Genomic DNA, 24,269 nt, shown 5'->3' on the forward strand with positions numbered 1-24,269 from the left:
ATGGGTGCAGAGTTTCAGTTTTGTGAAATGAAAAGAGTTTTGAAGACGGATGGTGGTGATGGTCGCAAAACAATGTGAGTCTCCTTAATGCTACTGAACCTGTAGACTTCAAAATGATTACGATGGTACATTTTACGTTATGCATATTTTACCATAATTTAAAAAAAATAAAATGCTGTGGTTTAGACTATAAATTATGTGGCCACCCTAATTATAACTAATCTTGAATTTGTGTCAGTCAGTGTTACTCAAGGAAACATTTTCAACGTAAGCCTTTTATTTCTAACTATGGAATAAAAAACTCTTCTTCGTATGAAGGAATCTGACTTCTCGGCAGGCAGATGGGGAGAAGTTTGAAGGACATTTGTTTGGATGGGGTGGCATGATAGGTAGCAGCTTACACAGGAATCAGGCCACCAGTGAGGGGAAATCCAGCTTAATCCTTTCCTGGGCTTCGGGCCGGGGTTCTTTGGGAAAGAAAGGCTCATTGCAGTTTCTAGAGTGCTTGTCCCAGGACTTAGGAGGGGCAAGGGAGGGGCTCACATGGCCAGGCCACTCCCAGGAGTTGGGGCCCTCCCTGAGCCTTCACAGCTGGACAGAGCCCTTTTCCGTGTACTGCTCAGGCCAGCTTTCCTGCGGCAGTCCGCAGGACTTCCATCTTCAAGACTTAGCTGGGCCCTCCTCCGTCTCAGTTCCTCTGAGAGCCCATGTCCTCTACAAGGTCAGCTCCCCCACGAGGTGAGCCCAGGACATGCCAGGCTTCTCTATTTCTCCATGATATGGTCCCCTGAGCTGTATCACACAGTGAAAGTGCCCCGTATCCATACTCCCAAACTGTAATCCCTCCTTCACTGGCCTGATCGCCTTTTTTCGCTGATAAACTACCTCAGCGAAGTGTGCAGATGAGGTCATAAAGTCTTCTCTTTATTTCCGTGAGAGGCGTTCAATAGCTGTTAGAGACTATTTTCTAACACCGTTGTCATTACTTTAGTTAGTATTTAACATGTCTCTATGTTAACCTTCCCCCTTTTCAAGCTTTATGCAGTGCATCCCCATCATGCCCCAGCGTTATTTTTGTCTCTGAGCTTTCGGATGAAGATCGTCTGTTGGAAGTCTTAATGCTAAAACCCTGGAGCTCCTAAAGGAAGTGCGGGTTTTCAGAGCTCTCCCCTCCGTGACGGTCACATTTCCGAGGGGTTGAGTGACTTGTACCCATGAGCAGCCCCCAAAGAGTCGTCTAGAGTGAAACTTGCTGCATGTGGCCAACCTCATCTCTCTCTGCATCCTCCCTACCTGTTCTACAAAGGGCAAGCTGCATCCAGTGCAGTGGGCAGGTCTAAATAGTAGGGTCTAAAGGAGAATTGCTTTCCAAAGAAGTATTCTACCTTTTATGTGTTATGAGAAAAAAAACTGGCAACAAGAGCAAACATGAGTTTGGGAAATGGACTCTAGGTTTGCAGATACCACTTTCTTTCAGTGAAACACCCCAAGGAGGGCATGTCCTTATTAACTCCCACATTATTACCGGTCCTGTTGAATCAAATAACATCTTCCAACATTCTGTTGTCCAAATGCCACAGAATGCAGTTTAGGATTGGCAACCTCCGCTAGTTTGGATACACTGAAAATCCTCGGTATTGGCATTCTCTACACCTGCACGGCAAGGCAGGGCTGTACGTTTCTTTCTTTAGAAATCCTGATCTCTTCATATGACCCCTTTAGGATTCTCAGTCAGCTGGCGGGTGTTACGGTCCTGGAGATAGAAACAAGTTTTGTTTCGCTGGGGAAGTGGTTACATAAGCCTCACTTTTCATCCCTTTCAACTCATTCAAAAACTTTAAAAGGCAGTATTTTAATCCTCAGTTTTGTGACTTTGAGACAGACTCAGATGATATTTTATTTCCCCTTTACTTTGATCTTCTGACTGTTCTTCCATAATGACTGTTGTGTTACATTCCTCTTAAAATATAGCTTTGGCAGCCTGAAATATGAATTCCCAGGTCCCAGACCTCCCGATCTGTGATTGATTGTAATTAATTCTCTCACACGGCATTCCATCTAGGATCCTGTCAAATAACCCAGAAGAAACTGTGCAAACTTTCCAGCAGGAAATCCCTGCGCATCATTTAATGGTGATGCCGTTTGCCAGGTGCCATTCACCTTCCTTGAGTCATCCAGAACCTTCCAGGAGCATCTCCTCAGTGCTTGGCACCTTATGTTGTTAAGTTGGATGGATAAGAAAGATCACAAACCTAAGGTTACCAGACTTAGCAAATAAAAATATGGGAACAATAAATAATTTTAGAATAAATATGTCCCTTGTATTGTATATTATTCATTATTTATCTGAAATTCAAACTTCACTGGGTGCCCTGTATTTTATCTGGCAACCCTACAGAAACCATATTTTGAGTGAAAGACCATTAAGAAAAAAATATTCTGTAAAAGTATTTGAACTTTGTGAGAAATTACTTAAGGAAATGTCAAGATCTTGGAGGGCCATCTGTATACAAACTGTGGACGCAGCTTAAATGGAAATTCTGTCTCGCTCTTCAAAAGAGCTTCCTTGGAAACTGATTTTCTCTTGTCAGTAGATTGAGCATCTCACTTTCAATAGAAGCCGTGCATAGTGGTTCCTCTTGATTTTCCACACAAGTGTGTATCTCTGTGTGCGTGGAGGATGTGTCACACTTGCTACAAGCGTTAGGCCTGTCTGGAAGTCCCGGCAGGGGTGGTACCATTCACGGGGCAGAGGCATCCAACTGAACTCCTGCTCCCCACCTCCCACCTTACGTGTCCGGATGAAAAACAGACTTCCATTTTCTACAAGGCATGGCTGCTGCCCCAGCACCATGCTGGCCTTTTGGTGCCATTTCTAATCTGTATTTTGCTGAGTTATTTGTACCAAGGACTGTCTGTTTTGATAAAGTGGGAGCTTTTTTCTTGCTGCCACTGAGGAGAATTCCTGACCTGTTTCCACGTCAGTGATGCGGCCAAGGAGATTTTTCTGTTGACCTCTCCGAACAGCAGGTGATGGCCTGAGAGCACCCCTCCTCGCATGTGGCTGTCAGGCCGTGAAGTTCTCGTTGACAGGACTGAACGTGGGTGACACCTTCTTCCAAGCTCTGTTCCTTAAGCCCTGTGACTCCCTTGGTTATCACATCCTATTAATTATTCATTGCCTAACTTTTTTCCAAATGTAATTAATGAGATAAGTTACATAATGGCAATGGTAGTAAATATTATAAAAGCAATTACCAAAGTGGTAATTTTAATTCAAAATTATTTTAATTACATGGGACTCCAACTCATTTAAAATCCTGTCTCCACAGAGCCTCCTTTGAGCTTCCAAAACTGTCACCACCTTGGTTACCTGGAGAAAGTCTGTGAAATTTTGTCCTACCTTTACGTTAGTGAGCATCTCGGGGAATGCAAGCAGACAGGTGCAAGCAGACAGGTGGGGACTGGGCCCCCTTAGCAGACCACGATCCCAGGACCCTGAAAGACAGCTGCTGCACTGGGCATTTTGTTCTAGAGGAGGACACAGGTAGGAGAAACCTGTGGCTCCAGGCAAGACCCGTTTCCCAGGCCAGCACCCTGTGCAGGCTCATAGGGCTGCATCCCCAGATGGTCCACGCTGGGTTTAATACTCTGCAGCTGCCCTCTTGAATTTCTTAATAGTTTGATGTTGGAATTTGTGTTTCGTAAGGGAAGTCCAGAGGGTGGTGGAGCATGCCACAGCTGCTTGCAGCCTTGGCTCCCGTGCAGTCCTGCCTCCCAGGGATGGGTGCTCAGCCCCCTTCTCCTCTGCCGGCAGCGTTCCCCTCTCCACCCTGGGCAGCAACTGCTGCCATCCCACACCCCAGCGGATGTGAGATCACTAGGGATGGGGGTAGGGCATGCAGGCCCAGGACACCACAGCAGCCCTTTCCACCCCAAGCAGGCAGCGCCAGGGCCCATTCAATGGGCAACTCTTCTGGGGCAAGCCTCTCCCTTACCCTGAGCCAGGTGCCTAGTGTTTCCTGGTGCGAAGGTCACAGTACCCTTGGGGATTACCCATTGCCCACGTTGGTTGGGATGGCGGGCCGTGGGAAGGAAGGTGCCTGGCTTGACTTCACTGCCCCCAGCCAGGGCACCACATGACGAGTTCCCCAGATGCCAGTCAGGGTCTATACTCACCCCACAAGAGTCCTGGTACCCAAAGAGCACAACATGAAATAGCAAATAAACAAATGCCATGACCAATTGAGAGCCCACGGAAGAAAGGAGGATGCTTTACATTTTAGTGCTTGTGGTGATGCTTGTTTTCCTGATTTTTTAGCCAGGGTCTCACATACTCATTTTGCAATGAGCCCTGCAAATTGTGTGGCAGCTGCTGGCCCGGGGTTTAGGGACCCCGCATCACTGCCCTTATTTAGCATCAGGAAAGGCTTATGTTCTAAGGCTTTAAGGTCCTAATGGAGTGTTTCCTCTCATGTGACACCCTGAGGTCTCAAGTGCATTTTGCGCCTTGGAGTTAACCGAGGCGCACACTGCCCTGATGACTGACTACGTACTTTCCTCCTGTCCTCTCTTCCTCCTACGACCAAAGTTCTCCTGTGAGTTCCCTCACTCACTTTTTCTTCATTGGCAAAAAGTGAGATGACCTTTAAAGCAGAGTAATTCTGATCAAAGAGACAAGCCAACGCTTCAACCTGGAGCTCCCTTTTGTCAGGGACCTGACTCCAGCACGTGTCTCAGAACCCCTGCCTTGTCCCTGGATCCCAGCTGGGGCGTGACTGCATTTCCCAGCTCCCTGACTCTGTGACTTGTGTTCGGTGAAAGAGCAGCCTGCAGCCCTGCAGGTCTGGCTCGTCCTGGGCCCTGGTGCCTGGGGCCATTCAGACCTACTGAGGGAATCGACGAATCAGGCCAGGCCTGGGCCGAGAGTTTTATTGACCTGTGGACAAAGCTTGGTGGTGCTTCTCCTTTTAGAGGCAAGCTCACTTCTGGGAGCAGGATTGCTCATATTCTCATGATGGTGGAGCTGCAGAGTCACAGGACTCAGACTTATTGGCACCACACTCAGGAATAATAAAGCAAATAAAATTATATTGACCACATTCTCATTTATGTCCTTCCTCCCTTCTTTTTCTTACCATCCCCTCTCTTCCTCTCTCCCTCTTTGCTCAGCCTGCCCGTAAAACGACCTTTCTATCTTCAGCAAACCTTAAAGAGACAGAGGCCCGCTTCTGACATGCTTTTCTTGAGTGAAATGGCGTCACTGAGATCTCCCTCTCACAGGTTTAGCTCGTCCTCTGCTTCTGCATGTGGGTGTCGCTCTCCGTCACGTGTGTCTCCCCAAGTGCTCTCTTGGGGGCACAGCCTCTGCAGAGTGTGCCCGGAAGGGGCCACACCCGCCTCCCTGACTCATTTGCTGAAGTGGGACTGGAGACCCCTGAACCAGCCTTTTTCCCAAGAGTGTCCCACTCAGAATAGTCTTACTATTTTAAATCACACATATGTGCTCGTAGAATTTCCACTTCACACAGTGCAGGAAATCAGTCACTCCCAATCTGTCTTTTCCGCTTTTCTCATCATCCCCCATGTATCTAAGTAGAAGGCCTCCTTGGTGCTAGATTCTGTGAAACCAGTTAGGATGAGGGGCTCCACACCCCCCTCCACCCCGCCCCCGCCTGAGCCTGTTTTGACTTCACCCTGCACACCCTTCTCTGTGAATCTCCATCTCCTGGCTGGCCTCTGGCTTCCCACCCATTGTTCCATGCCTTTGCTTACGGTTTGCCCCCTTCTGTATTCTGCTGGCTAAATCTGACCTTGTGCTTAGAGCTCTGCTCAGGTCCCAGTTCCTCCAGGGAGTCCTACTGGAAAACTCTAGACCTCGTTATTCCCCTGGTCCCTAAACTCTGAGGACTAAGAATTTTATGAGTGAATTTCACACTTGATATACACTGTCTTCTTTTAAACGTTATTCTAGGCCCTCCAACTTTGAGGACATGGGTTAACATGGTACTTTTGTGCCCACCACACTCAGAACAGTAGCAGGCAGGTAGTGAGCGCAAAGCAGCAGTGTGATGCAGGTGCACAGTACATTCTTGATGGCAGAAAAACCCTCATCGACCTAAAACTAAAATGGAAAGTATTTGTGGTGTGACTGGCTTCAGGCAGATAATGCCTTTGGCTCATCCTTGAAGTCACATTACACACGGTAAGATAAGAAATCTGCAGCCCCAACACAGCGCCTGGCATATGGGAGGCTCAGTACATTGTTGTCAGGGGAATCTGTGTGATTACCTAGACTCCCGAAGGTAGCAAAGCTAGGAATTTGGCATGTGCTTGACTGTTACACAGTAATCCTGCGTGCACGTGCAGGAATAAAACACCAGACAGCATGTTACAGTCAACTCAAGACTAACTACCAGGAGCAAATCATCCATGACTTCTGGCTCCAGCGTTCTCTGTTTTTCAGTTGGCCTACCCACTGCTTATTATACTGAGTGGGGGAAAAAGAAAAGAATTAAGATAAAAATTAACAGAGCTTATAGTTAGAAATCCTGATATTAGACATTTCTAGAGATAAGTAACTAAAATGAGGGCCACCAGGTTTTGTTTTTAATTAACTGTAGATTTATCCAAGGATATTGGAAGTGAGAGGGACTTTAGACATCCTGTAGTCCAAGCCTGTCTCTTAATAGGTGAGGAGGTAGCGACCCACAGCAAGTTATTAGCACAGCTGTGACTGGAACGCAGGTGTGCAGGTGTCAAGGCTGCGTGGCTCTGTCCTTGACTGTTAGCTGAGATGGCCTGTCACGCTAACTGTGTTGGTCACGTAGCAGGTATCTGGCTAGTTGAGTTTGTTGTGTGTGTCCGGGATCTCAATAATGGAGCAGACTTTCTGTATGAGGAAGACACCATCGATTGCCGGTCCAGCAGCCACCCTCCACTTCCTTACAAAGAGAACATCTATTCGGTTCACCCTGCACTCAGTGGCAGATTCTTCAGAGGAGGTTGGTCAGTCTCCAGTCATAAGGGGTGGCTATTCATTGGTCTTACCCAATCTAAGTGGTCTTACCCTTGCTATGGCACTGATTTAGTCATGGGCGTGTGATGCAGTTCAAGCCAGTGAGGCACGAAGGGTGGTCTGCTTAACAAGGAGAATCAGACAGGAATATGGCTTTCTCTGGGCATCGTCATGTGTGTGTGATGACTGTAGCAGCCGTCTTAGGGCAGTGAAGAAACTTGGCCTCAACACTAACCGAGCATGGCAGTGAGGAAAGTTAGAAACACAGCATGTCCTTACTGTGTTTTGCTCATTTTGGTTGTGACCCCTTTTCCCTGTCAGCAGACACAGTCTATCTGCTATGCTGTCTTACATAGCCCTTGAAAGGCCCTTATGGACGGTGCTTCCCGCAGAAACACCTGAATAATGTTTTACACATTTTCCCTGAGAGTCCTTATCCAAGGAAAAAACCCAGCGTGGTTTATGGCAGCTAACAAGATCGCAGCTTGAACTGAGGCGGCCACCAGTCTGTGTCTCAGGTGCTATAATTTGGTTTCCATAAAAATCCCTTTTGCTCATCATCCTTAAGTCTTGTACTCCTTGGTGAGATGCAAATTAAACGCCACATGCTGCTGACGTTCAGAAACTCACTTTATTTGCTTTAAACACAGAGAGAAATGGAATTGCTTTATTCAGATAGAGATTGGGTTAGGACGAGGATTTTCAGGAGCCGAACATGATTCCAGACCAAGATCAGGGTGCTGCCATCTCTCTGGGCCCCTCCAGCTTCCCTCGGGAGCTCCTTTGACCTTGTTCAAGATCAAGGCATCTGGAGCTTTGCACTCAAAGAGCTAGTTTATGGAAATAAGAGAAGAAGCTTCTAAGAAGTCCTGTTGGAAAGCTCATCTGCTGTGTCATCTTGGGCAAACCATGCTCCATCTCTTTTCTGGGAGTCAGACGAGCTGACCTCCCAGGTTACTTCTTGATCAATCATTTTATAATCCTATGAAAAGACCAGATGGGTAATGCAAGTTAAGAGTGCAGGTTAACTTGAGGAATGCCTACTGATTTAGGCTACCATGTTGGAAGAAGTATTACAGTTATCAGTAATTAAAGAATAACGTTAACCTATGTTTATTGAGCACTTGTTATATGCTAGACTCTATTCTAAGAACATTACACATGTTTTCGCATTTAGTCCACGTAGCAACCCTGTGAGATCATTACTGTTATTACCCCTTTAATACCAATGAGGCAGCTGAGGCTCAGAGAGGTTAAGGAACTTCCCCAAGGTCACACAGCCAGCAAGCAGAGGAGGTAAAATTTCCATCTGGGTCTGTCTGATTCTAAAGCCTACACACCATCCTGCCTCACATGGAAAAAGTATATAAATGTCCCTGACTGGGGCCGGAAAGGCTATAATTTACCCCACTTGCTGGGAGAGTTTGGCTCCCCAGAAAACACAGGTTAGCATTAGGAGCCCAAGCCTGGGTTCCAGCTTCTCTCCTCCACTAAGTAAGTGTGGAACCTTGAGTAGGCAATTTAACCTCTCTGTATTGCCCCCAATAAAGTGGACATAATGATACCTGACTTTCCTATTTTAGAGGTTTATTGTGAGGTTGAGAAGAGGGACTTGGAAAAATTGTAAAGACTCATATAAATTCAAGTATCTATTACTTTTAAAAGTATTCAAGTAAGGACAAGTGACAAAAGAAAAAATCGATTAGTTAGACTTCAAAATTATAAATATTTTTGCTACAAACGATACCGTCAAAAAAGTGAAAAGACAACTCACAGATAGGGAGAAAATATTTGCAAATTATATATCTAATAAGGGACTTTTATCCAGAATATATAAAAAACTATTACAGCTCAATAATAAAATTTTTAAAAGGACAAAGTATTTGAGTAGGTATTCTCTAAGGAAGATATACACATGGCCACTCAGCACATGAAAAGATGCTCAGCATTATTGGGCACTAGGGAAATGCAAATCAAAGCCAAAATGAGCTCCCATATCACACCCACCACTATGGGGAGAAACAAAAAGTTAGGCAATAACAAGCATTGGCAAATGTGCAGAAATTGGAACCCTCATACGCTGCTGGTGGGAATGCAAAATGGTGCAACTGCTTTGGAAAACAGTCTGACGGCTTCTCAAAAGATTAAACATAGAGTTATCATAGGACTCAGAAATTCCACTCCTAGGTATATATCCAGGAGAAATGAAAATGTATGTCCACACAAAACTTGTGCACAAATGTTCATAGCTTTATTGCTAATAACCCCAAAGTGGAAACAACCCAATAGTCATCATCCGATGAATGGATAAACAAAGCATGGTATAACTGCAATATTGTACTAATACATGCTACGACAGGAACAATCCTTGAAAACATTATGCCACTTGAAGGAAGCTGGTCACGAAAGACCACGTACTGTATGCTTTCATTTGTATGAAATATCCAGAATAGGCAAATTCATATCAACAGAAAATAGGTTAGTGGTTGCTTAGGACTGGGATAAGGGGAACTTGGGGTGGGAGAAAGGGCGATTGACTGCTAATGGGTGTAGGGTTTCTTTTAGGCGAGACAAAAATATTCTAAAATTAGATTGTGGTGATGGTTGCATAGCCCTGTGAACATATAAAACAAATTGAATTATACACTTTAAGTGGGTGAATTGTGTGGTATATACATTATATTTTAATGAAGCTTTTTTTAAAAAAAAAGGTAGTCAGGGAATTCGGGTAAATTTTTATTGCCACATGGATTACAGAGTTCCCGTAAGGACAGCAGTGTGGGGCTGCACTGTGTAAAGGCCTCCTTGAACTGAAAATACATGTAAGCAAATTTAAGAACTATGTAAGTAGTTACATGGGTGGCGGGATCTCTGAGGGGCTGTTGCTTTAAAATACTCAGATGGCTTGAAGGTGCAAGAGGTGCTCTTCACATAGACTCTCTGTCTTCCAGGGCTGTCATACTGAAGGATGGAACTCAGTAGGGTGCAGAGGGACTTGCATGTCCCCACAACATCATTTCATCTCTGGAAGCAGTCCCTGGGCAACCCACCCCTGAGGACGGTGTGAGAAAGAAACTCAGGGTAGCATTACATCATGATAGCCCGGAATTTCTCAGCATTCCATTGTAGCCCAGGTGGCTGAAAAGTAATCAAGTGGGGAGGTCCCCTGCCCACATCCAGCTGCTGCAGGGTCAGGGAGAAACACACTGAGCAAGTCAGAGAGCTGCATTTGTCTTGTGCGCAGGTCAAATGAAACCCTGCTGAGGCCACTCATCTGGGTGGCCAGCTCGCTCTCAGCAGCTGGAACGTGAACACTCGCACCAGAGCGCCCTCCCCACCCATTGGCCAGCCAGCTCAGCCTCACAGAGGCCAGCGCCCTTCCATTTCAACACTCGGTCTCCCCACACTCCCACCCAGATGGCCTTCACCTAATCCATGTTTCAGCTCCTTCTGCCAGAGGAGTAGTTGTGCCAGCGGGTCTTTCGAGCTCTCTGGCAGCTGGGCCCAGGCCCTCTAGAGCTGTTGCCACCTTGCAGCTCCCATCCCAGCTGTCAAAAGCAAGATGTTGAATTCCCTGCTTTGAGATGTTCTCTGCGCCAAGAAGGGCTTTTCAACTCAGTGTCACTGTGACCACCCACCTGAGTGTAAGGGAAGCAAGTTTGTGTCGCCAGAAGGCAGCTCCTTCTTGGCACAGGCTCTCAAACAGTGCCCACTGACAGGAAGGGAATGCAGCTGCAGGCTGGTCTTGTTTAGCTGTGTGGTGCAGAGGCGGCCTGGCCAAACCAATGCAGGGCTTTCAGAGAACCATTCCACATGGGAACAAGCCCAACGTCCTCCAGGACCCTCACCCATCAGGACTCCCCGCTCAAATCCTGTCCATTACACAGACAAGATGTGCAGATGTTTCTCTGTAAATATCCGGTGATATTTACAGACCCCTCCAAGAACATATCTATCTGAAGAAAGGACCTGAGGGCTGCACCCCATTTGAAGCCTTCAGTCCAGAGAAGATAACTGAGTAGAGAATGTTCTCCTAGGGGCCTTTTGTAAAAAATACATAAATAACATGTTGTTTTAGAAACAGAAAAACTATCAAGTCCAGGAGTATTTGGGAACCAAATATTTGTACATTATTATATTCTTCCTTTATTTGTGAGATGCCTTTCTCCTCAGTTGGGTCACATGTGGTTCTTTATTCAACTGAAAGGAAAACTTTGTTCCAAATATGACCCAGAGCTCCAAGCCATAGCTTTTTTGGTCTTGGTCCATCTAGAAGAGAAGATTTTTCACCCATCCTAGAAAGAAAATCTGCTAAATCCAAAAGCAGGACTGACCCAGAACAAAAGAATTTATATTCCTTAGCAAATATCATTAGTCAGGTGGTGACACTGTAAACTCAGGGATGCTAAATTCAAGAATGTTCTGGTGCTGTTGAGCAGATTCTCCAAGCCCATGTAAGCTAGGGAAGCAGAGCATCAGAACATCAGAAAGGATGGAAATCCAGGAAATGACAAGGGCCCCGTGAGATGACATCTATGCTCTCTGTTGTCTGAAATTGATGATCAAGGCTTGTGACCCAAAGCTTTTCATAAAATTAGAATTTGGGCATTAGTTTCTCATTCCCTGATAGGAATATGTAAATGGGCCGATTGGCTGATCAGGAGGATTTCTGGATTCTTTGGTTTGTAACAGAAAGAATTTCATATTCTACAACAACATCAGCAGTGAATTAGGAGGTGTAATTTATGTCCAAGTTTGTAGACCTCTTATATCACTGAATTTCTCTCCTGCGAAATGTGTCAGGTTCTGCTGACTTTTATCTTTCCCTAAGGCAAGCAGAGAGTTTCGGGGACATTTGGGGTGTGCAGAGTGCTGTGTAAGTCTTCTTCATGGCCTTACTCCCTTCCCCAGGCCATTCCCTATTCCCATCCCATCCTGCCTGCCCTTCCTTCTCACTTTTATCTTACCTGAGCCCTGAGATTCCCCCTTCAGGCTGAAGCCAGCATCTTGCCTGAAGTTTTCACATATGCTAAGCTACATCCACTGTGTTTATTTTTGGGACCTCAATGTAATGTTTATCCTCTTTAAATGTCATCTGTTTTGAAAAGCAGTCATCTAAATAACTATTTGATCAAAGGAGGACTTAAAACTATTACAATAACCTATTTAAAAAGTAAAGAAAATAAAAATGCAGCATAACGAGAGTGATCGCCTACAACCATAGGAGTACTCAGAGGCTAAATAGTCCCAGATGCTTGCATTATTAAGAAAGAATAAAAACAACTGAAATAAACCTTCAACTCAAAAAGTTCGTAGAAGTTTTATAAAATAATCCTGAAAAAACAATAATAATAGTAATAAAAAATGTAGAAGGAAGCAAAGCCAGAAAATACTAGAATTATTATGTAGATCAAGAGATGTTTCTTTGAAAATAAAATAGAAAAGCTTTTTTGTTTTGTTTTGTTTTTTTGGTGAAGAATATTGTCCCTGAGCTAACGTCTGTGCCAGTCTTCCTCTGTTTTCTATGTGGGACACCACCACAGCATGGCTTGATGAGCGGTGTGTCAGGGTCTACACCAAGGATCTGAACCTGCAAACCCTGGGCTACCAAAGCAGAGCACGCAAGCCTAACTACTATGCCACCAGGCCAGCCTCAAAATAGATAAACTTTTGGCAAACATAATGAAGAAAAAGGGAATAGAAAACAAAATTTGGGATGAGGTGATATAATAGATACAGTGTTTTTTATTTTAAGAGAATGTTATGTAAATTTTGTGAAAATAAACTTGAAAATATAAACTAAATAAGTTTTTTTGGAAAAAATAACAAAATGGACAAAAAAGATATGGACAATAACCAAGGAATAAATTGTAAAAGATATCAAAGAATTGCCTTCCAAAGGCCGTAGGACCACATGGTTTTGCTGGTGGTAAATTCTTTTAAACGCTCAAGGAACAGAAAATTCTCATACTATTTAAACTTTTCCAGAATACTTAAAAAAGGTAAAACACTGTCCAATTTATTTTTTTAAGCTAAAACTATGATACAAAACCTGCCAAAATCACCCCCAAAATATAAAATAGATCAATGTAAACATATATCAAGTTCACCTGTAAATATAGATCCTCCCAAAATCCTAAATAAAATACTAACATACTAAATTCAGTAATACATTCATAGAATCATCTTCCACAACCAACCAGACTTGAAAAAAGTAGCATATGTTCTATTAGTGAAAAATTAAAAAATTGCAAAATATAGGAAAGTTCAAAAAATATATAATCTTCATAATTCTACCACCCAAAAATATCCACAGTTAATATTTGAGTAAATATCCTTCCAGTGTTTTTGTCTCTGTATTTCTATTTTTGTGTAATTATGATCATGCTGCCTGGTAGCCAGCAGACTGTCGGGGAAAGACCACACAGGTATACCTGGTGGGGTTAGGTTAGGTCCTCGACTTACTTGGCAAAGGATACAGAGACATGGCTGAGGCGAAGGGGCCCCACAGAGCTGGACCAGGTGCCCTGCACACCAGCACAGATCCATGGTCCCCCTAGAGCTTCCATCAGGGTGCTCACACCTCAGTCCTTTTGTGCTTGGGCCTCACAGAGCTAGTCAAGAAGACTTACACAATCTGTATGCTTAACTCTGCCGTGTGAGAGCCTGTTTATAGACAGTGGGACCCTCGGATTTTTAAGCAAAACCCAGAGTCAGTAAAACCTCATCCTCTCCCAGGGAAAAAGCAGAGGCAACGCTTGGGTATTCCTGAGCAGTCTCTCTGCCCTCCGATGGCTGGCATATTGAAAGCCCATCTCCTCACAGATTTAGTGTGAGAATTTTTTGTGACAATAAATATTCTGTTCTAAAATGTTCATAATGGCTAGATAGTACTGCAAAGTATTCCCTCATGAGGGTGTGTCATCATTTATTTAACCAATCTTTTCTTGTTGGGCATTTTGGTTGTTTATAAATGCTTTCCTATTGCGAATAACATAAGAGCGTATATCCTTGTAGGTAAATGTGTTTAAACATGCCTGATTATTTCATAGGGGAAATTTCTGGAAGTAGAATCTCAGTTCTGTCTCTTATTAGGGACCTTATTGTCTTCACCTATAAAGAGGCAGAATAATACCTCCCCTACAGGAGGAGACAAAGGCATGAAGTAAGAGAAACATTCCTGGGGGTCTGGGGCCTGGCGGGAGGCATTGTCCGTTGCTCTGAGTCACTATTTTGCGCTGGGATGTAACTATTTCCCTCCCCTTGGGTACTGGGTGCTCTGTTATGACTCACTGTTGCATCTTTTCTTTGATTTCCTAGACTGATGAAAAATGTGCAGTTTTTGCATTGTCAACAAGTGGTATTGTAACTTGCTTTGCAATTTTCATGGCTGATTTCGTCTACTTTTTATGATCCTATACTGTTTTTGACAGTTACTCTTTTTTCCTTGGGGAAGCTGGGAGCAGCTGCCTCCTCTGTTCCAGGCTCTGCACATGGCTGAGTGTCCACTAACACCTCCTCCCCAAACACACACCCACTCACACGCACACGCCCAGCACAATACACATGCTGCTATGGCTCTGATGTACCTGGCACAAAGTGGATTGTCAACGGTGACCACACCAATGTCATCCATAACCCTATGTCATTTATCTTGAGCAGAATTTCTAAAGTACTCACCTTTTTATCCTTAACTATTTTACAACCTCATCTCCTTTGAGTCATCTTTCTTGTAAGGCTATATGCATCCATAGTGACATGCCCTTTCTAGCTTTGGTACACATACTTTTAAAATCTGAGCTTCATTTCCATAATAAGTGGTTTTTAAATAAATGAATTAATTCCTAGTTTGACTGGGTAAGTATAACGAGCAGGGACTATAGAAGACCTGGTGGTAGTTTCATTCATCAGCTTTTGATACAGTTAACGGAGCTGGATGCTGGAAGTATTGGGACAGGGTTGATTTCCACGTGATAATTGTCACGTGGGTGGTTCCTGTTCTAGGACAAGATACTGGTATACTTCTCCCCATTCCTCCTGCTAAGTACAGCTGACATCCTTAGACGTTATATATAAAATGAACATAAGACTGAAACATGAAGACAGATTAGCTAGGTAATTCAGACCTGAGGAAAGACAAGCTGGTGAATTCCCTGGGTTTTCTTTTGTCCTCATAAAGCCCAGAGTGAATGCTGGGGAAGCTGGCAACCTGGAAATGCCAACGGGCACAGATTTTTTTTAAAAAATTCCTCCAGGAAAGCCAACTGTCTCTAGTCTAAGGACCAGGAAATGAGTATCCTAGCAAGAAGAAAACTTTTAGACAATAACTGCTCTATTCCAGCAAACACCGTGGGGGAAAAAAATGACCCTATCACTCCCCTCATCAGCAAAGGCCAAGTGGGAAGCCTAGACTTTCTTCTGCTCTTGCCCAACTGTAAGGAGGTGCTCCCTCCCTTGTTGGTGTGGTGTTAGTGAAGGCGTGCTAAAACAAGCAGTTTTTTAAAAACTCCCAAGTCTTATAGTATTAAAACTGTTTAGGAGACAATAGAAAAAATCACTCATTATACCAAGAACCTAGAAAAATCTCACCTCGAGAAAAGACAATCAACAGATGGCAATACTGAAATGACATAAATATTAGAAATATCTGACAAAGATTTTAAAGGAGCCATTATAACCTGCTTCAACGAGCAGTTAAGAAGACACTTGAAACAAGTGAAAAAATAGTCTCAACAAGAAATAGAAGATATAAGGAACCAAATGGAAATTTTAGAACTGAAAATTACAGTAACTGAAATTTAAAAATTTAATGGAAGAGCTTAACAGTAGAATAAAGAGGACAGAGGAAAGAATTTGTAAACCTGAAGACAGAGTAATAGAAACTGCCACTATGAACAACAGAGCAGAGAAAAATAGACTAAAGACAAAAAAAGGACAGAGCCTCAGGGACCAAGTTTTGCAAAAGACAAACCTACAGATTCAAGAAGCTGAGCAAACCTCAAACAGATACACCCAAATAAATTCATGCTGAGACACACATAATCAAACTTCTGAAAACAAGACCAAAAAAAAGAAATCTTGAAAGCAGTGACAAATAAACAACACCTTACCTGTAGGGTAAAATAATAGAAACAATTTGATGCTGGACTCAGAAACCTTGGAGGCCAGAAGGAAGTAGCACATGGAAAGAAAAGAGCTGGCAACCCAAAATCCTATATCCATTGAAAATTTCCTTTAGGAATGAAGGACAAATGGAGACACTCTGAGATGAAAGAGCATTTGTTGCCAGCAAACCTACAAAAAGAACAGCCAGAGGAGGTTTTGAAATAGAAAGGAAATGATTAAAGAAGGAACTTTGATAAAATAAATGATATAAAGAAAGAAAGAAGAACAATGGAAAGAGTAAAAATAGGGTAAATACAATAAATTTTCTTTCTCCTCTTGGGTTTCTAAATTGTGTTTGACAGTTGAAGCAAAATGTGAAATGTTGTTTGATGTGGTTCTCAATATCTAGAGAGGGAAATATTTAAGACAATTAAGAAGGCAAGTTTTCTGCACTTCACTCAAACTGGTAAAATGATAATACCAGTAGATTGTGAGAAGTTATGTATAATATAGCATCTAGAAAAATGATTTAGAAATCTGTACAAAGAGATCAATTCAAAACCACTGTAAGTAAATCAAAATATAATTCTGTAACTTGTTTCAAGAAACAGAAGGCAAGAAAAAGAAAACAGAGGGATCAAACAGAAAACAAAAATTAAATGATGGATTTGAGCTCCAACTGTATCAATGATTATATTAAATGTAAAAGGCCTAAATTCACCAGTTAAAAAACAAAGATTGGCAGAGAAGATAAAAAAAATAACCCAACTATATGCTGTCTACAAGAAACACAATTCAAATATAACAATAGGTTGAAACTAAAGGGATGGAAAATATACCATGAAAACATTAATCAAAGAAAGCCATAGTGGCTATACTACTATCCAGTAAAGTCAACTTCAGAGCAAGGAAAATTACTAGGAACATAATGGGACATTACGTATCGGTAAAAGAGTCAAGCCACCAAGTAGACACCAAGAACACCAAGTGGTCTTAAATGTGTATGCACCAAACAACAGAGTTGAAAAATACGTGAACCAAAAACTGATAAAATAAATCTCATTTAAGAAAAGACTCACTGTATGATTCCGTTCATATAACATTTTTTAAATGGCAAAATTTTAGAGTTGCAAAACAGATTAGTGATTCCCAGGGGTTGGGAATGGTGAGGGGCTAAGAGGCAGGTGTGACTCTAAAGGAGTGTCGTGAGGGGGATCCTTGTGATGACGAAACAGTTCTGTACCTTGGTTGTGATGGTGGTTACGTGACTCTACCCATGTGATAAAATGACATAGAACTAGACACACATTGTACAATTGTCAGTTTTCTGGGTTTGATATTGTGGTATACTTACATAAGTTATAGCCATGGGAGAAACTGGGTAAGGGGTACATGGGAAATCTCTACTATTTTTGTAACTTCTGGTGAATTAGTAATTATTTCAAGGTATAAAAAACTTCAAATAAATGGGCTGAGAGAGTAAGTGTATTTGATTAACCTCTTGTGTGTCCCTGCTAATCTAAATCTCAGAGAGAGGTAAAACTCGTGGTTGCGGGTCTCTCTGTGTCTATATCCTTTAAATGGAACCATCTGAGGATTTCAGAATATGTAATAATAGGACATAGATTAAGGGTCTCTAACTGGTGCTCCACAGGCCTCATGTGACCTATAAATGAGTATCATTGCTAAAATACAATGATTGTTGTTAAAACTTTTCAGATTATTTACTGGCATTTAAAATTAGGAAATTTGATTTAAATATCAGGGTTTGGGGCTTCCTCTGAAAAAATCAAAGGATTTTGTCACAGTGGGCTCTCATTCCCACATGGCAGAGATATGCTGGCCTGAGGGGGAAGCATTAGACCAAATGGGACTCTCTACTCTGACCCCTTTCCGCCTGGGGAGCCAGGCATCCGCTGTCATTTATCATCACGTGTTAGGCGTTTGGGTTTCTCATACTTGGACACTTTACTCATTTATGCTACCTGCCTGGCCTCTGTAGGTTTTCAATTTTCAGCTGTAATGTAGATGGTAGCTTTCTAAAGTTATTAGTTGCATGAAATCCTCAGCAGCCCCAAAGCAATAGAAAAATATATGTATGTGTGTATATGAACATCTCATGGGCTACTTCATAGTATAACAAAACACTTTGACTTACACACTGTTTCAAGGATCATTTTTCTTTTCTTTTATTCATTTAATCAATATTTGTTGAGAATCTATTTGTGCCAGATCCCTGCTAGCTCTGGGGATACACAGACAAATTAGATAATTCCTATCCTTAATATGGTAAGAGCTACAATAGAGAAATGGGCAATGTGCTAAAGGGGCTCAGAGAAGGAAACATCAGTTATGCCTGGGAAGTTGGGAGAAACTTTACAGAATACGGTAACATTGCAACTCAGTCCTGGAGAGTGAGTAGGAGGTAACAGAAGAAGAAAGGGAGAGAGGACTTTCGGGTGCAGAAAATAGCATGTTCAGCAGGGCACTCAGCTATGAGCGGACACAGATTGTCAAAATGATGAGAAATTTACTATGTCTGAGGTTTAGGGATAGACCCACTGAGGTGAAGCTGGAGATCTGATTGAGGCCAGACCCTGCAGAGCTTCAAAAAGGCATGTGTAACAAAAGAATTGTTCCTGATGGTATCGCAGAGCAAACAAAAAAATTTAGTATTGGACTGACAGTCCTATCAGTTTTGTTTTTTGGAAGATAATTCCAACAGTGAACTTCCTTATGCCAGCTTTTACCATTTTCACTTCTCATAATGTGGTTATAATTTTAGATAATTAATATCAATAAAGATCCCATCAATAAAGGAATACTGTTGCCAGGGCACTGATTAGTTTGGAAGTCAAGCATTTGCTGAGTTCATCCAGGATGTTGAGTGAGAAGGTGTTGTAGCCTCTTCTAAAATACTATCATTCGGCTAATACGAGTGGATGCCCACAGATTGCGAGGCACTGTGCTGGGTATCGCACTATTCACCAGGTGCCAGCCAGGCAGAGAGCCTGCCTCCAAGTTACTTGTTAGTTGACAGCTTGTGGATAACTTTGGACATTTATCCCGGCCCCACAGTATGCTTGGCAGGCAGGAGCACCCTTGACTGTGACATTCAGGATTTGTCATTTAGGTTCCAGATCTTTTCTGTTACTGTCTATATTCTGTCTTAGCCCAGGCCAGATTCTGAAAGGAATGTGTCACTGCAGCCAAAGGAAGGGACACAGCAAGCAGATCATGTAGAATAAAGCTGCGACTCTCTCAAAGGTGTGTTTGTTCTTGACCACTCAGAAAACCAGCAAAACATTCCATGGACGCGAAATACAAAAAGTCAATAAACCACCCAAGAGAAAACTGTGCTTAAATTATAGCAGGTGAGCTTCAGAGTACATTGAAAGAACTATTCTCTGACAGCAAGAAGTGTTAAAATTGGAAGAGCATAAGAAGTGCTGAAATCCCCTTAAATATTTTTTTTATTGGAAAAGAGAGATTGTAACCTTTTTGAAAGTTAAATCCTTTTTTTTTTTAACTCATTAACCCAACGTTGGATTTTTTCCTGTTGATTTTTTCATTCAGTAATCGCACGTGAAGGCCTCTTATGTCCTAGGCACTGTGCTAAGTTTGGTGACACGTGGACTTTTATTCCATGATCTCGGTAGTGTTTTCACGTCTGCAGGTTCGATGGCACTATGTTCCTGAAATGGCATAGGATCCAAGAACTCTCCTAAAAATTGCCCAGAGCTGTGTCATCATGTCAATCAATCCGTGTTATTTCAGGAAAAGGTTAATTTTTAATTAATTTTTATAACCTCTTTGGTATGGTGACATGACAGCTAGTTGGCACACTAAAATTTTCCATTGGCAATTTTAAATATGTAAAGCCTGAAGTCTTCTTTCAGGAAGGTCTTTCTGATATGCGGTTTTCATCTTCTTTATTCTGTGACTCCAGAGAGCCCTCCTGGCTTCACCCAGCCCATCGTTTCCTTAGTGCTGGTCCGCAGGGAGGAGCATCCCCCGCTTCTGCGACTTTATCCTGTCACCCCCACTGCTGCAGCTACCCCAACAGAGGCAAGGCAGCTGCATGCACTCATGGCAAGTGCAGTCACCGTGCTGAGGCCCAAAACACCGGTTGCCCCCAAGAACCCCCAGAAAGACTAGCTAATGAGACAGCCTTGGTGGAGGGAGGGATCGTTACCTCCATCCCACACCTGGAGCCGCCGGAGCCCTTCCAGGCCCCCATCCTTGACATGGATTGTTTCTGGTGACATATTCTCTACCCGGATCATTGAAACATGAATATATTCAATCCTGACCCCAGAGGCATCGTATGCCTCGCAGCCCTTCCAAGCAAAGCATGAAGAAAAACCCAAAATTCTTGGCTCTCTCAGCTGTTTTAAAAACAAATAATAGTTATGCCAGTAAAACTGTCATTTTAAGTGACTTTCCTAATTTAAGGAAGGAAAACATAAACGTAGTAGGCTTTTCTGTCGGTCTAGTTCAGATCAGAGATTCTGTCCCCTTGGGCTCATGCGTCTCCTTATTATAGGACCGCGGTCATGAAAAGAAGGCAGCCCCGCAACTGTTTATTGGACATTTCCCCAGAAATTAAAGTCCTGCTTTTCAAAAGACAGTCACTTTGCGGTACAAGCCCCAGGGAACTCCACATGCATTGCTGCTTGTGCTGCACACACACCGCCCAGGTACCCACACACCAGCCTCACACGTTCTTTGTTGTTTGAATTAGAGCAGGAAGAATGTACTGCTCGGTGATCAGAGCCTTTGACCATCATAGGAAACCAATCAAAATGCTCTTCATTCATCTTTATTTATTTCCCAGTCGTCAGCAAGTGCCATTCCAGAGTGTGGCAGGAGACATATCTCTCTCCTCATCATGTGTTGCTTTGCTTTTTTGGGTTTTAGGGTTTTGGGAGGGGGGTTGTTTTTTGGAGTTATTTCCCCAGTGTTTTGGGGGCCTACTGACAAACTCGAACATGGATCCCAGATGTTCATGTTTGCTCAGAATCTGAGAGTCTTTTTTATGACTCCATTGATAGTGGCCATCTCGACTCAGCCAACAGGAAAGATGGATTTTAGTTCATCAGGGAAGAAAGAAATATTACAGCCCTTTGATCACTAACCTTCCCTCCCCACCTCTATGGAAAGATCCAGGATTCCTCTCTCAACACCAGAAACAAATGACAGGCCGGAAAAGAAATCACTGCGGCTCAGGCAAGGCATGAACGTGCAGGTGGTGTCTGAGGTTGAAGAATTTGGTCAGACACTGGGTATGGACCGTGGCATTGGTGGAAGAAATAGACCACTAGGGAAGATTATGTTCAAACTCCATTTTTCCCTAACCCTGCAGTTCAACAAAGGTGTTTGCATCTTCAGATATATCCTGCGAGATAGTTTCTTCTATCTGCTCATTCTTCTAGGAGAAGCAGGGCTCCAACCCCCACACTGAAGATTTTTGAGAATCTGTCCTTGGGCGAAGCATTTGTCAAAGATTTAAGGGGCGGGTGAAAAGGGTCTGTTACCTTGTTCAGGCTTCCTTGTACTTGAGGCCGTTAGCTCTGACCAGCTCCGCCGGAGCCTGGCCTTCACTGATATGCACTCCTCTTGAAGCCGTGGTCACAATTGGCAGGGGCAAGCAGATATTTGCTGACTCAACAGGAAAAAGGGATCACTGCCTTTTCGGGGTTTAGAATTTAAGCTCCACAGAACAGATTCAGGTGTGTTTCAATGCAATTAATAAAGGACTTTGAAGATGTTGACTATTATGTGAGTACCGAAGCTTTCTTTCTGGCTCAAACACTCTTTGGGTAGATGCACGCTGTTTGAATTTTTGTGGCTAATTAATTACTATTAGAAAGTGTCAGTTTTTCCTGTTCTCTTTGAGTATATGATTTGAGTGTATAACTTCCTGTCAAATTTCAGCAGGAATATGAACATCAACTATAATTTGAAATGCTATTGCTATAAGCCGCTGTACAGCCATGGGATTGGAAAGGCTGGAATATATAAAAACGTGTAAGTGATGGCTCTTCAGTTCTTTAATAAACGGCTCAAAGGAAAATTACTATTTATACTGCAAGCCAGCTCTGTAAAAACTGCAACACCCGACTCTATGAGCGGTAGGAGGCGGGAAGCAAGACTGTAACTTTGACGGTCCCCAAATCTCCAGAACCTTCCAGCAGCCAGGAAAGCACAGAGCATAACACTGTGCCCTTCCTCATGGCCCATTTCTAAAAATAAGGAAACAGACACTTTCATCCTTTATAAAATATTTCAGGCATTTTGGATTTCCTTGAATTTTTGAAGATGATCGGATTTGGGGCTGCATTTGAAAAGCCATTCCCCAAAAACAGCAGCAAAACAGCAGCAGCCATTCTGAGATTACACCACCTTCCCTTCTAAAAAGGCCACACAAGTAATTAGTGCCAACCACCAAGGGGCTCCAACTTTCATTCTCAATTTTATTCATATATATGAGTTTTTTTTAACCATTAAGATGCCTTTGATCCTGATGATTGCTCTTCCGGTTCCCAATGATGGTTGACAGCTGTGTGGACTGCATGCCTCCTGTCTCCTCTGGTTGAGTGACAGCTTGCTCGGTCGTGGTTTCGTGTTTGCTCACTTGGCTTTCCTTCCCTTTCCTTCCCGGGGGGCCTCGTGGGCTGGCAGCACCGTGGTCCAGCAGGCCAACTGCAGAGCCTCCGTGCCTTCCAGCAAGGGCAGCAGCAGCGGCAGCAGCAGCAGCGGCAGCAGTTCCTCCAGCGACTCGGAGAGCAGCTCCGGATCCGACTCGGAGACCGAGAGCAGTTCTAGCGAGAGTGAGGGCAGCAAGCCTCCCCACTACTCCAGCCCCGAGGTAAGACCCACACTGGCCCCGGGGCCCTTCCCCTGCATGCGTCTCTCCCCGTGAGGACAGGAAACCCAGGAGCCCTGGTTCTCACACCTGCCCACCTCCCCCAGCCTCTGTGCTGTGACAGGAGGACTGGCCTGCCAGCAGTGACCCCTGAGGCCACCACCCCTTGGTGGCCCATCTGGATTTGTTTGGGCTCATCATTTTCCCCACTCTGTCCCCTCCTCATAGTTCCAGTTACAGAGCTTCCTTTGAAGTACAGAAACTTCATCTTTCATTGTCCAAAAATCTCTATCCTGCCTCCCAAAAGTTTCCAAGTATGCTGTATACATCACTGACTGGAAATAACCTATGGATCGAGTCTCCCTAAGGGTCGGCAGAGGCAGTAAGCAGGCAGGGCAGTTCACCACCTGGGAAGTGTGGCCACCATAAATTATAGGGAAAGGAGTTTCATAGATTAGACATGGTTAGAATCTTACCTTTTTGCAGTTTGTCACGGATCAGAAGGACAAGGGCTGTAAATATTAATAAAACCTTCTTAACTGTGTTTTCTTTGTGAAAATATGAAAAGAAAAATTAGCATCAACCTACAAATAATAATGAAACCTTTTATAGCTATGATGAGTATCTGTGTGGAAGATTTAGGTGCCTCATGTAAAAACATTACAAGGTACCAATAAAAACCATTGCTATTTCTACTTGAAAGGGGAAAGGGGAAAATTAAATAGTAATTCAGAATATGGAGATCTTGGGAGAGGGTTGAGAGCAAACTCCTCAAGTCTGGATCTGTGAGGGTAGGCTTTGATTTCTAAAGAAGGAATAAAAGACAGTTTCTTCTTGCGTGTGTAAACATTTGACATTACCATGGATCGTAGGATTTGATTTTTTACCTACAACCCTCTGTACCACTTTGGGGCCCAAATTTCTAAATAGGCTCTGAAATGAAACCAAAGTCAGTCTACAAACCGTGGCAGTGAGAGGGGAGCACATTAAGAGCCAACACAATGCCTGCTTCCAGCTTTTCTGCCTGTGCCGTGGGACGTTATCCCACCTGAAAGCAGTGGGGTTTCCGTCTGAGGTTCACAGAGTGGCTCTTACGTTCCCTCAGGCTCTTCCCCTTCCACTCTTCTCTTAGGAGGCTGAAGCTGGCTGCAGGGCACTGAGCACCCAGGGAGGTTTTATTTCCCCACACTCCTCATTTCTTCTCCAGCACCTTTCTGCTCTGCCCCAGAAGCTCCCCATTCATCCTGAAATAAGGCCTCTCTCCATCTCTCCTGCATT

General features: G+C 43.5%; 1 protein-coding gene across 8 annotated transcripts in view; it reads left to right on the forward strand.

Moving 5' to 3' along the window:
* AFF3 (ALF transcription elongation factor 3) overlaps positions 1 to 24,269 on the forward strand; it is a 573,094-nt gene that overhangs the window by 504,354 nt on the left and 44,471 nt on the right. For all 8 annotated transcript variants that reach the window (XM_070511624.1, XM_070511625.1, XM_070511626.1 and 5 more), the window contains one exon: positions 22,808 to 22,994. In XM_070511624.1, the coding sequence (XP_070367725.1) occupies positions 22,808 to 22,994 (187 nt within the window). The remainder of the gene's footprint in view (positions 1 to 22,807; positions 22,995 to 24,269) is intronic.

The sequence above is a fragment of the Equus asinus genome, chromosome 6 (assembly GCF_041296235.1).
Source record: "Equus asinus isolate D_3611 breed Donkey chromosome 6, EquAss-T2T_v2, whole genome shotgun sequence".
NCBI lineage: Eukaryota > Metazoa > Chordata > Mammalia > Perissodactyla > Equidae > Equus > Equus asinus.